Source organism: Primulina eburnea, chromosome 4, assembly GCF_022965805.1.
Source record: "Primulina eburnea isolate SZY01 chromosome 4, ASM2296580v1, whole genome shotgun sequence".
Classification (NCBI taxonomy): domain Eukaryota; kingdom Viridiplantae; phylum Streptophyta; class Magnoliopsida; order Lamiales; family Gesneriaceae; genus Primulina; species Primulina eburnea.
Window position 1 is genome coordinate 37,829,825 of NC_133104.1, and position 13,387 is coordinate 37,843,211.

The window sequence follows — 13,387 nt, forward strand, 5'->3', positions numbered from 1 at the left end:
TGATATAACCTGCTGTCGCTAAACAGTAAACTCCACATTCACCGCTGCAATGAAAAAACAAACATAAATTATACATTGATATACATTAAACAATAATGAAATAATAATTTTTTAAAAAAATTCACCTGATTTTTTGAGTAGGAAAATCTTTTGGCCTATTTATTCTCCATCTTTCCGAAGGATCAACACCCAACATATGTGGAAGCATAAGTGACAAAGGGCTAATAAGTGTGTGCAATGTCATGCCCGACCTATCTACGTTGTGGTCAGAATCCATGATTGTGATACTCTTATGGTCAGACAAAACCTTTAACAAAACTCAATGCTGTTTCAAGCACGACCCAATTGGGTCGTGCTCTTCTTGAGTCGTGCTCTTCCCCCGAAGAGCACGGCCTAATTGGGTTTGGGTCGTGCTCTTGGGGAAGAGCTTCCCCGACTGCTCACGGTCGAGCTCTTCGTGAAGAGCTTGACCCAGGGCTCGAGCCTCCACCCACGGCTCGACCCAAATCTAGCTTCGATAACAAATTCAAATTTCAAAATAAATTTCTTACCAATACGTGATTTTTTCGTTGGATTTCTTGTAGATGAATATTTTCTAGACTCATCGTTAATTTTTAGCAAAAAACCAGAACAATGATGCAAGATGGTTTGAGTGTGCAGCAACAGCAGATGAGGAAAAAAAATCTTGAGTTGAGATGAGAAAAAGTGGGTCGCGAAAAAGGGAGGGGATAATAAGTTATTTTTATTTATTTAAATTATATTATATAAAAAATAAATAAATATTTCAATATTCTAATGACAAAATTAATTTTTAAACAAATTTAAAATAAAAGATAAAAAAATAAAATTACATTCACTCCCTTTTTTTTAATAAATACTTCCATGGCTCCCGTTTTCCTCATTTCCCCTTTGAACAACTAATTTATCTATCTTGCCAGGATCAATTTTTGTTACTTGTAATCTCTCACTATTAGTTGTCTCCAGTTTCATTTCCCTGCTTACTGACTCTGCCTCTCTGTTTTCGACTATCTAGTGCAGGGGATCTCCGCCGTGCAAATGGTCTTCTTGCAAGGTACTGCCATGTGCTTCAAGAAGGTGGAAAACCATCCATTCCGAGTTTCAACCTATTGATAAAGGTAACTCTTAATCTTCTACTGTGGTTATAACTTCAGACAGAATTTGGACACAACTTCGGACACTTTATAACTCGAATTCAAGTAGGAGTTTGAGAAGAATAACCCTTTAGAATATGGCCTTGCTGCTTCCAAAATCAACCTAAGCTAGAACGAGTTTAGCAACACCAAATGGCTCGATTTCTTGGAGTGTTTTTGAAGGCTTTTGTGTATCATTTTGTTTCAGATTTGCGGGGTATTTTTTGGCTGATTGGCTGCCCATTCCACACGTTTTGAGAGCCCCCAAAATCCCTTATTAATGTGGTCAAAGTTGAGCAAAACTGCGGGTCACATGTGTTAACTAAAAGGTTATTCTTAAACCATAAATGTGCCCAGGGACGGATCCAGGAATAAGAGTTGGGGTGGGCTTGAACTCAATATGATAAGTTATATATTATTAAAAAAAAAGTACATTATATCGTTCAACGAAGTTGTGCCTTACGGGATTTTAAAACATAAAATTCATCAATAATAGAATTTACATCAATATGTTTAGCTAAATCTCGTTCAATATAGAGTGTCAAACAATCGGCAAGAAAGTCATCCTCCATTTTATTGCGAAGTGCCGTCTTCACATGCTTCATTGCTGAAAAAGCCCGTTCAATAGTGGCAGTAGACACAGATAATGTCAAAACAAGATGAATCAATCTAGTCAACATAACATAAACACTTGACCGTCCACTCTCGGTCAATTGCTGACACAACTCAACAAGTGTAGAAACCTTTAAATTCTGCATCACATCGAGTTTATAACTGTATCAATTCATACTTCAAAACAACAATTTCTTGATCTGTGAAATCTCCAGGATAAAACTTCTTCGCAAGCTTGCAAATATCATCACTGTTAAATGAGTCAAATGAATTTTTAGGATCTAAAGCTATACTAAGAGAAAGAAGTTTCACCGATGACTCATTGAACCGAGTATTTAACTACATCAAAATGAAATCTATTGTTGCATTATAAACATCAAAGTGGTAATGATGTTCTATTGAATAAACCGTCGCTAATTAAAACCGCCGATCCACCTTTTTTTATTTTTTAATAATGTAGCGACGGTTTTAGCAATAACCGTCGGTAATAATTGCGACGGTTTTTGATAAAACTGTCGCCGATCCACATCGGCGACAGGTTTACTAAAACCATCGCAAAAGTAGCTACGGTTATCAAAAACCGTCGCTAAAACCGTCGCTAAATAAAAAAAATGGGCTGGGCTACAGCCCAGTATAGCCCTAGCGTAGATCCGTCTCTGAATGTGCCCAAATTCTAGCTTAAAATGACAGCTCATTTTTGAGCTATTGGAGCTGAAATTAAGGGTCCATGAGCTGAAGGTTTTGTTGCTTCATGAGCTAGAAATATTGGAATTTCTTGGCTTGCGCTGATAGAACTTGGTTCTAGCTAATGGAGCTGAAATCCGGGTCCCTGAGCTGAAAGTTTGATATATCATGAGTTGACCATATTGAAATACCTTGACTTGCACTTGTTGAGCTTTTGGGAGCAAAAATTGGGGTCATCACAATCAGGCTTGTTACCTCATAGCTAAAACATTGAAAAATGGATGCAATTTGATGGCAGATCCAACACTTGAATGCCACAATGCTACTTGCTAAAGATGGAGATTCAGTGGAAGAAGACCTAGCACAAAAGCCCATGATCGATCATCTTCAGCTTTCTGCGGCTGGAATGTTTTGGAGTGGTGATTGTTTCATGTGATAACTGCCAAGTGCAAGTTCAATAACTCATTCAATATATCAGGTTTTTTTTGGAAGACTTCACTGCAAATTTCTGATGATGCAACTTGGTAGCTGCAGTATTTATTTGCAAGTATGATTTCTGAAATCTTTTCTTTTCAATTTTGAAGAGAAAAAGAACTTGCTTCTTGTTTTCCTTGTTGCAAAGCTCAAAATATGGCTAATCTTGTTTTGTCGTCTCATTTCTGTGAAGGCATTCTGTTAGAAAATAGAAGAGACCATTATTATTTTTGTATGAAATATTAATAGAAGTTGACGGTAAACTTGTACAGTGGTCCTCAATTTTAGATAATGTGCAGAAATTCCATGCAGTAAACACAGTGGCAACATGCAATCCCTTGAAACGTGCTCGATAGATGTTAAATGCCAAGGACTTAACTGAGATTCCGGTCACAGCTTAAGGAAACATCAATGGGAAATGTAAATTTTTTGGTAACTATAATCAGTGAGTGTCTTGCTATTGCACATAGTATACTAGCGCCTTTGTACAGAGAACTGAAAAATAAAAAACAAGAAAGCAAAATGAGGAAAGTACGTATTGATTGTCATATCATTCTCTGCAGTATTTAAGACAAGAAGTTCAACTGTAAAAACAAATTCAAGTAAAAGCATTCTGCCAACCATTCCTCTGTCAGTACCAGTAGGTAAAATGTATATATTTTTAATTACTGAACTTTATCCATGTGTTGCTTTACTTAGGCTCCTGCAAGGATATGACAGTTTCAAATGCCCCTGCAAGCGCTTTCACCTTGTTTTTCCTCTGCTCCCGAAGCTTACTTGCAGTTTCCTCGATCACATCATTTGAAACTGCAGAATCCTTCTTTCCTTGCGGTACTTGTTTTTTAACTGCCACACTTTCTGTCTCCTGCTTCTTTCCCCCTGCGATTTCTTGCACTTCCGTTTCTTTAGACTCGGTTGCTTCATTTCCACTGGCTGCTGCTTCCTTGGTGCAGAGGTCGATTGCTTCCTGGGGAATATCCAAATGTTCTTCATCCTTTTGTCCATGTTCTTCATCCTTCTCCTCAACTTCAACAGCGGGAATATCTGAAACTCTTTCTTCAGTTTGATTGTTATCATTTTCGTTCGAAGTGTGTTCTTCTAATTCCTGATGTTTGCTGCCGGTTTCTTCAATATGTGACTTGCATTCTGGCTCTTCTGTCTTGATACCAAAAGAGGCATCATCTTGTTCAGAAACGGTATACGCCTCTTCAGTCTCAACCTTGACCTCCTCACCTTTCTCCTCTTTAATCTCCTCCGAGTCTTCCAGTACCAAAATTTCAGTTTCCACCTCATTGTTGCTCTCGACTTGAGGTGCCTCTTCTTCAGCTTTAGCAACGACAGATTCTTCATCTTCTTGTTTTGTTTCAGGTTGCAGGACGACATAAGCATTGGAAGCCTCCATTTTCTCAGAAGGGCTAGTGACTTGCTCCTTCACTATGGCAGTACCACTTCCGGCGTCCTGCTTTTTAACGTAAGTTCCACTCTTCTTTACATTACTTACTGTCCTGACATACATGGAACTCTGTTTTCCAGCATTCTTTGTCTTTTGTGCCGTACTAGTTTTGCTGGAAAACGAGGAAGATCGAAGAGTAGGACTTGGTGAAATCCGTGTTTTTTGTGTGCTAGAAGCCGATGGGGGCCTGTCAAATGATCTTCTTCTTGAAAGACTGGGCTTGTGGGCAGTTTCACTGGCAATCGGTTTCTTTCCTTGTTGCTTTGAAATCTCGTTACCAGAACTTAGGGTGGGCCTGAGATAGTTTGGAATTTGCTTTTCTGATGTAGTTGAATCTCGGTTTTTTCCAGGAGAGATTGTCTTGGAAGGGCTGGGGCGGCTCCTGCCTTGCAGTGCGGTTCCAGTTTGAGGAGAATTTGAAGGGGATGTTCCCCTCTTCTCCCTCCCAGGTGCACTGTCTTTTGTTCTTGTTGCCATTTATAACCAACACTTTATATTCTACCTGCATTGGGGAATTCTGTATAACTCGAGCTTCAAATTTAACATACATGCACGTTATTATCCTGACGTTTGAGCACATACACCTATCACGTTGGTCAATTCTGTATAACTCGAGCTCAACAAAATTATAATTCGGGGCTATTCATAACTCCCAATGCACGTATTATCACCAACAAATTCGTATTAATTCACATTTAAATACATGCAGACAAAAACAGGCAACAAATAAATGTCGTACCTTATATAATGCAAAATGATGAATGCCTTCCCCATTGAATGTCGAACGACAAGAACATGGATAGTTATTTTGATATTAAAGATTGATATATGAAAGAAATTACAAGAAATGAATGGTTGGCGAAGAGAGGCTTTTGGATGTTGGGTTTGTTGGTAGAATGAATGCGTAAACCATGCACAGCCTAAGATCCCAATAGGCAAGGAAAGCATGTAGACTTTTTTTCCCCTTTTTTAACAAATTACTATATATATATATATATATATATATATATATATATATATATGCAGGTAATATCAGACTGACCATTCAATGTTACATAATATTATATTTATATATATATACATAGGTAATATAAGACTGACCATTCAAAGTTACATAATATTATATTTAAATATTGAATATATAATATATATATAGGTAATATAAGACTGCCCATTCAAAGTTACATAATACTATATTTAAATATTGAATCAAATCCTCCACTTATATTGATGGTATAAGCATTGGTGGTGGTAAAAAAAGAGCATGTAGGCAAGACAGACACAAATAGACAATAATGTAACATCTCTATCTATCTTATATTTGGAGTCCATGCAGTGGCGGAGCCACAGTCCTTGTCACTAAAGCTCGGGTGGTCTTAATTATTTTTAAAAATTTATATGTAACTTTTTGTATGATTTTGGATAAATTTGATATTAGTCTAATTAAATAAATATAAGTGCGGTTTGAGTCGTTTTCTTGACTCCGTCACTGACTCCATGGACTGACAATTACTTAGTTAAATACGGTTGTAGATCCACAATAAATTAAATACAGCGGGAGACAACTAAAACGGTACACTGGCAGTGGACCCGTGACGATGGAATGATGATGCGCAATTTCGTTTGAAAATAATTCGAAGCTTCAATCGTGATTCCGTATCATTACAAGTTCGTGAGACCCAATCCTTTATATTTTTTAACTTATTATATTTTTATCCATTCTCAAAGAAAAATAGCTGTGGATATTATATGACCAATATTCAGATGGTGACAATAAATAAATTAATATGTATATCTATATTTTCAAAATTTTAAATAGTATATCACTCTTAACAAAAACAATGAAAAAATCATTAATTTGAAAATTATAATAAAAGCTATCATATTTAGATTAAATATTTTAACTGTATAAACACGTAATAAGTGTGAAAATTGGGTATGTTATATTAAACTAGAGGATTAGACTGACAAATGCGGTTTGTCATCAATTTTGGTGTCTCGTGTGGCTTTTCAACTTAATTTTTTGATTGTTATGTTCACTCATTAATTTTTACAATTATAATATTTCTTTTGTTTTAATTTAAATCAAATTAATACAAAAAAATTATTATATAAGCATTCAATACGTGCAAAATGTGATTAGTATATATATTATCTTAAGCAAAAGGGGTTAGGCCGACAAATCCGGTGTGTCATCTATTTTGGACTGGGTCTTATGTGAGAACGTCTCACGGATCTTAATTTGTGAGATGAGTCAATCTTACGGATATTCACAATAAAAGATAATACTTTTAGCATAAAAAATAATATTTTTTTATGGATGATCCAAATAAGATATACGTCTCACAAATACGACCCGTGAAACCGTCTCACACGAGTTTTTGCTTCAATTTTGGTGTCTCATTTGGTTGTTCAACTTATTTTTTAGATTTTCTTTTCCACATTGTATTGTTGTCTCTTATTAATTTTTACAATTATAATATTGTCTCTATTTATTATAAATCAAATTAATTACAAAAAAAATTATACAAGCATACAACTCATATGTGAAACACTAGTACATCAATAATGTATCATAATATATAATATTTGAGTCATAAAAGAGACAAAATAGTGTCTTGGTGTAATTTTTATATTCTTCAAAATACACTTCTTTCTTTTTTTTTTTTAAGTTCTATATTAATTATTTTTTTGGCATGAAAAATTGTATTTATGTAAAAAAAAAAAAAAAGCTAAAAAAATCACTAAAAATCATAAAGTTTAATTTTTCAAATTGAATTTCATTTTTTAATAAACTTACTTTTATATATATATATATATATATATATATATATATATATATATATATATATATATATATATATATATATATATAAAATTGATTGAACATACAGGCAACATGTATACAACGTGAGATATATATTACATCTCATAGAGGCTCCATAAAAAATTCGATTAGTGGATTGGTGGATGCACAATGGAGAGGGAAGCACAGATGTGGAAAAAAATATCGATTTTTCGGTACGATATAATACCGACTGAAATATTTGGTACGATAACGATATGAAATTTGAAATTTTCGGTTTATACCGAAATACCGAAGTAATATATATTAACTAATATATAATATTTTTAAATAATAAAGTTAAATTTTTAAAAAATATAAGGTATTTTTTTTTTGTATAAAATGATATATATCCATACCGTAACCAAATAAAGAATTTAACTTCTGTTCATCATGTTGGAATGATCCAAATTAAAGTTCAATTAAGGAACTCGACTCATAGTTGAGAGTTTAAACTTTTAAGAAATCTTATCTATGTAGCCTAACCTTACAGCTAGCTAGAGGACTGGATGTTTAGCATCGACTTGTTGAAAAACTGTCAGGCTTCAGAAATCATATGACCTCAGACATTGTTGCAAAGATAGCGGATGAAGAAGTCGCACATTGCGGTTGAAGTTTATTGGTGTTCATTGATCTCTTGGATCTCCAGATACATGTGCGGTTACTGTTTATTGTCTTGATGGATTTGTTTTGTATATCTTTCCTGGTCTCTTTGACTGTCTTGAATGATTTGTCTAGTATTAGTAATCACTAGCCTTGGAATTATAAGAGAATGAATTTTTTTATATATACTTTCGATATTACTGTATTTTGCCGATATCATACCTATTTTTTGGTCAGTAGCATTAGCACTTTTCTCCTATCGATTTTTTCGATACGATATACGAAATTTCGGTACGCTCCATCTCTAGGGAAGTCAATGTATTTTATAGGTTGTATGAAATATATGACTTAACATTTATTTTATTTTCTACAAATTAAAAGTGTTTATAAAATGTCATTTTCAGTGCCAATCAATTTCCTCTATATTATTCCATCCTTATTATAATATTGATATTCGTTTTTTTTTTTTTAAATTGTAAGGTCAAAATGTTAGAATTAAAGCAAAGAAAAAGGGGTGTATGTTTCATAGGTTTGGAGGGTAGATGAGATCCTACTTATGTGGGCATTACCCTCACTTCATTTCAACGGATAAGATCTTGTCACACATATAATTTTTTTTAAAAAAAGTGGGTCCTATATATATATATGGGCAAATCTTGGTCATCCATCTTATCATGGAGACAATGTCCACATAGGTAGGATGAAATAAACCGGTTTGGAGGAGGCCAAGTTTTGCAACTCTGAGGTTGGCAGTGGGTTTTGGCGAATATTGGTAAATTGTATATTTGGTGTCTATCTATTTATGGTTGGTTTTTAGGATTTATGTAAATTTGTGGGCCTAAAAAACCTTATTTTATCTATTTATGATTGGTAAACTTCTAAATTCTAATCATTTAAATTCGAAACAAATTGTTTAAATTACAATTGTATACATACATAATTGTTTCTCTTTTGCTAGATAACGAACAAGATTGAAGATCTTAGAATAACTAATTTTCGAAATACGAAAAATAAATCTGATCTCTTATATCATTATTTTAAGATAAAATCAATCTTAATAATTTTGTAATTTAATTATAACTACCTTATCTCATCTACCTTTATTTTAAAAAATAATTTAAAATCAATTAAATATCTCTTTATCTTTATCTATACTTTAAAATCTAAACATTATAATAAACAAAAACTTATGTGAGACGATATCACGGGCCGTATTTTGTGAGACTGATATCTTATTTGGGTCATCCATGAAAAAATATTAATTTTTATGCTAAGAGTATTATTTTTTATTGTGAATATCGGTAGGGTTGACACGTCTCATAGATAAACATTCGTGAGACCGTCTCACAAAAGACCTACTCATTATAAAAAAAAATTAAAAGTAAGAAAAACATATTTAACATCAAAAGTTTTTGTACGAAAAGTTGCTAGTATTATTATTTTTTTGTGTTAACTATTTCCTAAAAATTAAGTAAAAACAAGTTTTATTAGAGTAGCTTGGCGCCACGAGACTCGTAGACATATGGGAAGACAATAATGGGAGGGCAGTGGACTCCCCCTTAATCGTTGACCTTCCATATGTGCGTATCCATATCCGACGGCTGCAATCTGTTCCAGAGACATAAAAGGGTGGACGGCATTTCAGCGATGATTTGTTGAGGATTTGTTTATGTTTAATGGCTTCCCAAATTGCATAAAACTCGGTCTCCCGTTACCCTCGGATCGTTAACACTATACATATATACGATACATACGTGGAAATACGTATATAAGATAATTAGATATATATGGATACAAATACATAAATTTACGTATATCTGACCAAAGATATAGACCTCTTCCTTGAGAGCTTATTTCTGTATTTATATGTGAATATAGGCCAAGACCCTCTCCTGATCGTGTAGTAGTTGGAACCTTCTCTTTTCTGGTGGTGTGAGAAAAGGAGGGAGAAAGGTAAAGGGAGGAAGAGATAGAGTTTGCTGCCATTTTGATCGATATGTTTGAATTTTATTGGTTTCTTGATTGTCATCGTTCTGATTCTTGATGGGTTTTGTTGGATTATCTATTTGGTTGTGCTGCGATCAGTTCTGGCTTGTTTTCTTGATTGATTCTTGTTAGATGGTCAGTGTTTTTCAGAGTTTTGAATTTGATTGGGGAATCCATATTTTTTAAAAAGGTTTCTTGAGTTTTTTTGGGTTGTGTAAATTTTGAGTCCATGCTTGATTTTCCGACATGGTTTTTGTTTTAAAAATCGGTGCTGTGTTTTTTTTTTCGTTGGTTGTTATTGAGCCAAGGTTGATAGAGTCTTACAATATTGACTGGGCGGCCTCTTATTTCAATTGGGAATTTGACTTCTTCCCTCTGCCTTGCCGAGGGATTTAATTTTTAATCTTTTAAAAATTTGTTTTGCTTTTGTTCGATCATAGGGGACTGTTTTTACGTCGATTTCCTGTGCTTAGTTTGATGATTTTCTTGTAGAAAAACACACCTTTTGTTCTCTTTTCCAGCTTGTATCGCTTGCCTTTTATTGAAGAGAGTGCAAAGTCATATTTGCTTGAAATTTGTGACCGCTCGAGGAATTGAAAAGTATGAAGCAATCAAATCAGATAATTTACTTACTTAAAAGAAAGAAGAACGAAATCCGCCTCTCATGGAGTTTTACTATTTGACAACTCCATAGGCAATACAACTTTGACAATATGACCTCTTCTGTCTCGTTTTTCCGTATATTCTTTCCATTTTGGCCAATCTTGTGTATATGGTATATTTCTGTAGAGTATGTTTGTAATATTAATCATGTTGGGATACACTCTTTAATGTCTAAGGTGGGCTGTAGATTATCATTATTTTTTTTTTCGGATTTTGATACAATATGGATAAGTTTTTGGCTAAGCTACTGCATTTTAATGTATTTGTTACTTTTTCCTTTTCTAAGCAAGTTCTATTGATGCTGGCACATGCCAATTTGTAAATATTTAAAGTTTAGCAACAGTCCCTACCCGCTGATTATAAACTAGGCACGCGAATATTTATATGAAGGTGGCAAATCTTTTGCTGGAACAGGATAGAATCTCAGTACAACAAATAGCCATGGATGCATGCTCTGGTAAAAGAAGTGCAGGTGGGCTTACGAAATCCAAGAAAGGATATAATGTTGGTTTGAAAGATGCAGCTGCTGAAAGGGATCAAAATATTCAATTTTGTTACCGAATAGGATGCAGTGGCAGAATTAAGTATAGTCAGAATACAAAACTTGGAACCTCAGATATGTCCAAATGTTCTAAGCCTGCTTTACGTTCTTTGAATAGGAACAAAACATATGGAGATTCCTCCAGGGGCAATTATGTGATAACCAGTGCAAAAGAGTTGAATTCTGATTCAACGAGAAAGGTGTCTTCAAAGTTGGAATCTTATCCATCAGGTGGTGGTCTTTCTGGTGGTTCAGAAGCTCTAGAGCCAACGCCTTTACCCATTGCGAGTCAAACCGGAAAACTCACTGTGACTGAAACTGGAAGTTCTAGTGTATCATCGAGCATTAGACCTCAAAAAATATCTCAGATCAGATCAGGTTTGCACAAGCCAATTGCTTTGCCAGCTTCCTCTATTCCATCCGTTTCTAAAAGCCCAAACCAAGGCCCATCCAAGGATGGTTGTGGGAGCAGGTATGGACTCAAGAGTCTGAAATGCAATTCCATACCCGATGTCATGCCATCAAGTTCATCATCATTTTCAAAGCCAGTCAGAAAGAATCTGATGGATAAGAAAATCCCAGAAAGGGAAGGCTTCTTGCCTCGTAGAAAAACAACTGCTGCATCATCCATTGATGGGAATATATCCCCTTCAAATTGTAGTATCTCCATCCGTGATTCAAGAAATAGTAGCCGAGCTTCTGGAGAGGTTAACAAAGGTGTCACTTCCTTCAGGACTCAGAAGGCAGTGAATATAAACAACAGGACAAGGCTTTCTGCCAGACCAAATATGAGGAACAGTTCCTCTGCTAGGAAACCTGTTTCAGGTAGCCCTCAGTTTTCTCAATCTGGAACACCTATCAATAATGGTGGCTCAAGTTCCTCACAGCACTTTTCAGCAAACGGCTTTTCTAGTGGTTCAAGCTCCTATAGTCTTTCCAGCAGCTATGATGATTACCAATCCACTTTAATGCCTCTCACTTCGGGTGAACTCGGTTTTACTCAATTCATGAGTCATAATGCATTGCAGCGATATAACATTGATGCAGTCACTGAGGTATAGTTCTTATAGTTCATCAAATTTTCTAAGCATTTTGTTTTCCTGAACTATAATCATTTCAAACATTATAAAATCATGGTGCAGTTATTATTAGCTCTTGAGAGGATGGAACGAGACGAGGAGCTGACACATGAGGTTTCTTATCTCCCTTTCTCTCCATAACATCAAATTGAAATATTTATTAATCAGCATGCCTTGCCTTCTCTTTTACAGCAAATCCTTGCCCTGGATTCCAGTTTGTTCCTGGGTAGTTTGAACATCCATGACCAACACAGAGATATGAGACTGGATATCGATAATATGTCATATGAGGTTGGTTTCGCCTTAATGCACTTCTACCATACCTTGTCGAGTCATGATCTTATATCTTGCAATGAATTTTTGCATCAGTTTTAATGGAGTTCAATATGCATGACATCTGACAGGAACTGTTAGCTCTAGAAGATAGGATGGGCTCAGTGAGCACAGCAGTTCCTGAAGAGGCACTGACAAAATGCCTCAGGAGGAGCATATATCAGGTTACCTCATCAGACGTACAAGCTTCCGGAATGGATGAAGATAGAGACAACATCAAATGCTGTATTTGTCAGGTGATCAATTTTTTGTTAGTTATTTCACCGTGATTATTGTACTTTCCTCACCACAGCTCCTAGGAAACATTCTGAAGTTAAAGGATACACAATTTAACTTGGAACACTTATTGAATATCTTGTTTGAAACCTAAATCTTGGAGGATATTAACCTGCTCCATGCTTAGTTGGTAGAGATTAAAAATATATGTAAAAGAAAGGTGAGTTACTTGTACTTGAAAATTTACACTAGATGATTAAACCATCTTAATCTCTTGGCATGACCACGTGTTACTCTACAATCACTATTCTCTGATTCAATTGATTGTAAGAGCTCCAGGAGAGCATGCATATACTGTTCGAATTTTAAAGTTGTAGAAATAGAGTGAAGATGGCACTCTTAACACAAGCACCATAATTTTCAGGAGGATTTTGCTCTCGGGGATGAGATTGGTGCATTGGTGGAATGTGAGCACGGGTATCATATTACATGCATTTACCACTGGTTGCGGCTCAAGAATTGGTGCCCCATTTGCAAGGTTTCTGCGGCCCCATCGGAATCGTCGTCTTCTTAGTGAAAAGTCCCTCCCCTCTTTCTTGGTTTTTAGTGTTAGATATCTAGGCATTTGGTTGTATTATATGGTCACTGGCTGCCTTTTTATGCACAACGCAAATTGATGGATGGTACAGAACCTTTCTCAGAATTTGAAGTTCTTCTTCTTGATTTAAATTTATTATGGTTGTCAAA

The 13,387-nt window shown here is 35.1% G+C and overlaps 2 protein-coding genes and 1 long non-coding RNA gene across 4 annotated transcripts; 2 read left to right on the forward strand and 1 right to left on the reverse strand.

Annotated features, from left to right (window-relative positions):
* Positions 1 to 915: 915 nt before the first annotated feature.
* LOC140831106 (uncharacterized) lies at positions 916 to 5,265 on the forward strand. 2 transcript variants are annotated; one of them, XR_012117791.1, is made up of 6 exons: positions 916 to 1,136; positions 2,746 to 2,994; positions 3,221 to 3,561; positions 4,290 to 4,392; positions 4,482 to 4,823; positions 5,084 to 5,265. It is a non-coding gene; the product is annotated as an uncharacterized lncRNA (long non-coding RNA). The 2 variants fall into 2 exon arrangements; XR_012117790.1 differs by lacking the exon at positions 916 to 1,136 and having other exon boundaries at positions 2,429 to 2,994.
* On the reverse strand, positions 3,555 to 5,249 carry LOC140831105 (uncharacterized). Its single transcript, XM_073194882.1, has 2 exons — positions 5,114 to 5,249; positions 3,555 to 4,876 (listed from the first exon to the last, which is right to left on the reverse strand). Exon 2 carries the CDS (start codon positions 4,849 to 4,851, stop codon positions 3,613 to 3,615), a length of 1,239 nt encoding a protein of 412 aa, XP_073050983.1. The 5' UTR covers positions 4,852 to 4,876; positions 5,114 to 5,249; the 3' UTR covers positions 3,555 to 3,612.
* Positions 5,266 to 9,449: 4,184 nt separating the features above from the next.
* LOC140831107 (uncharacterized) lies at positions 9,450 to 13,387 on the forward strand. Its single transcript, XM_073194884.1, has 6 exons — positions 9,450 to 9,775; positions 10,886 to 12,067; positions 12,155 to 12,205; positions 12,284 to 12,382; positions 12,496 to 12,660; positions 13,065 to 13,387. The coding sequence occupies exons 2-6, from the start codon at positions 10,913 to 10,915 to the stop codon at positions 13,212 to 13,214; spliced, it is 1,620 nt and encodes a 539-aa protein (XP_073050985.1). The 5' UTR covers positions 9,450 to 9,775; positions 10,886 to 10,912; the 3' UTR covers positions 13,215 to 13,387.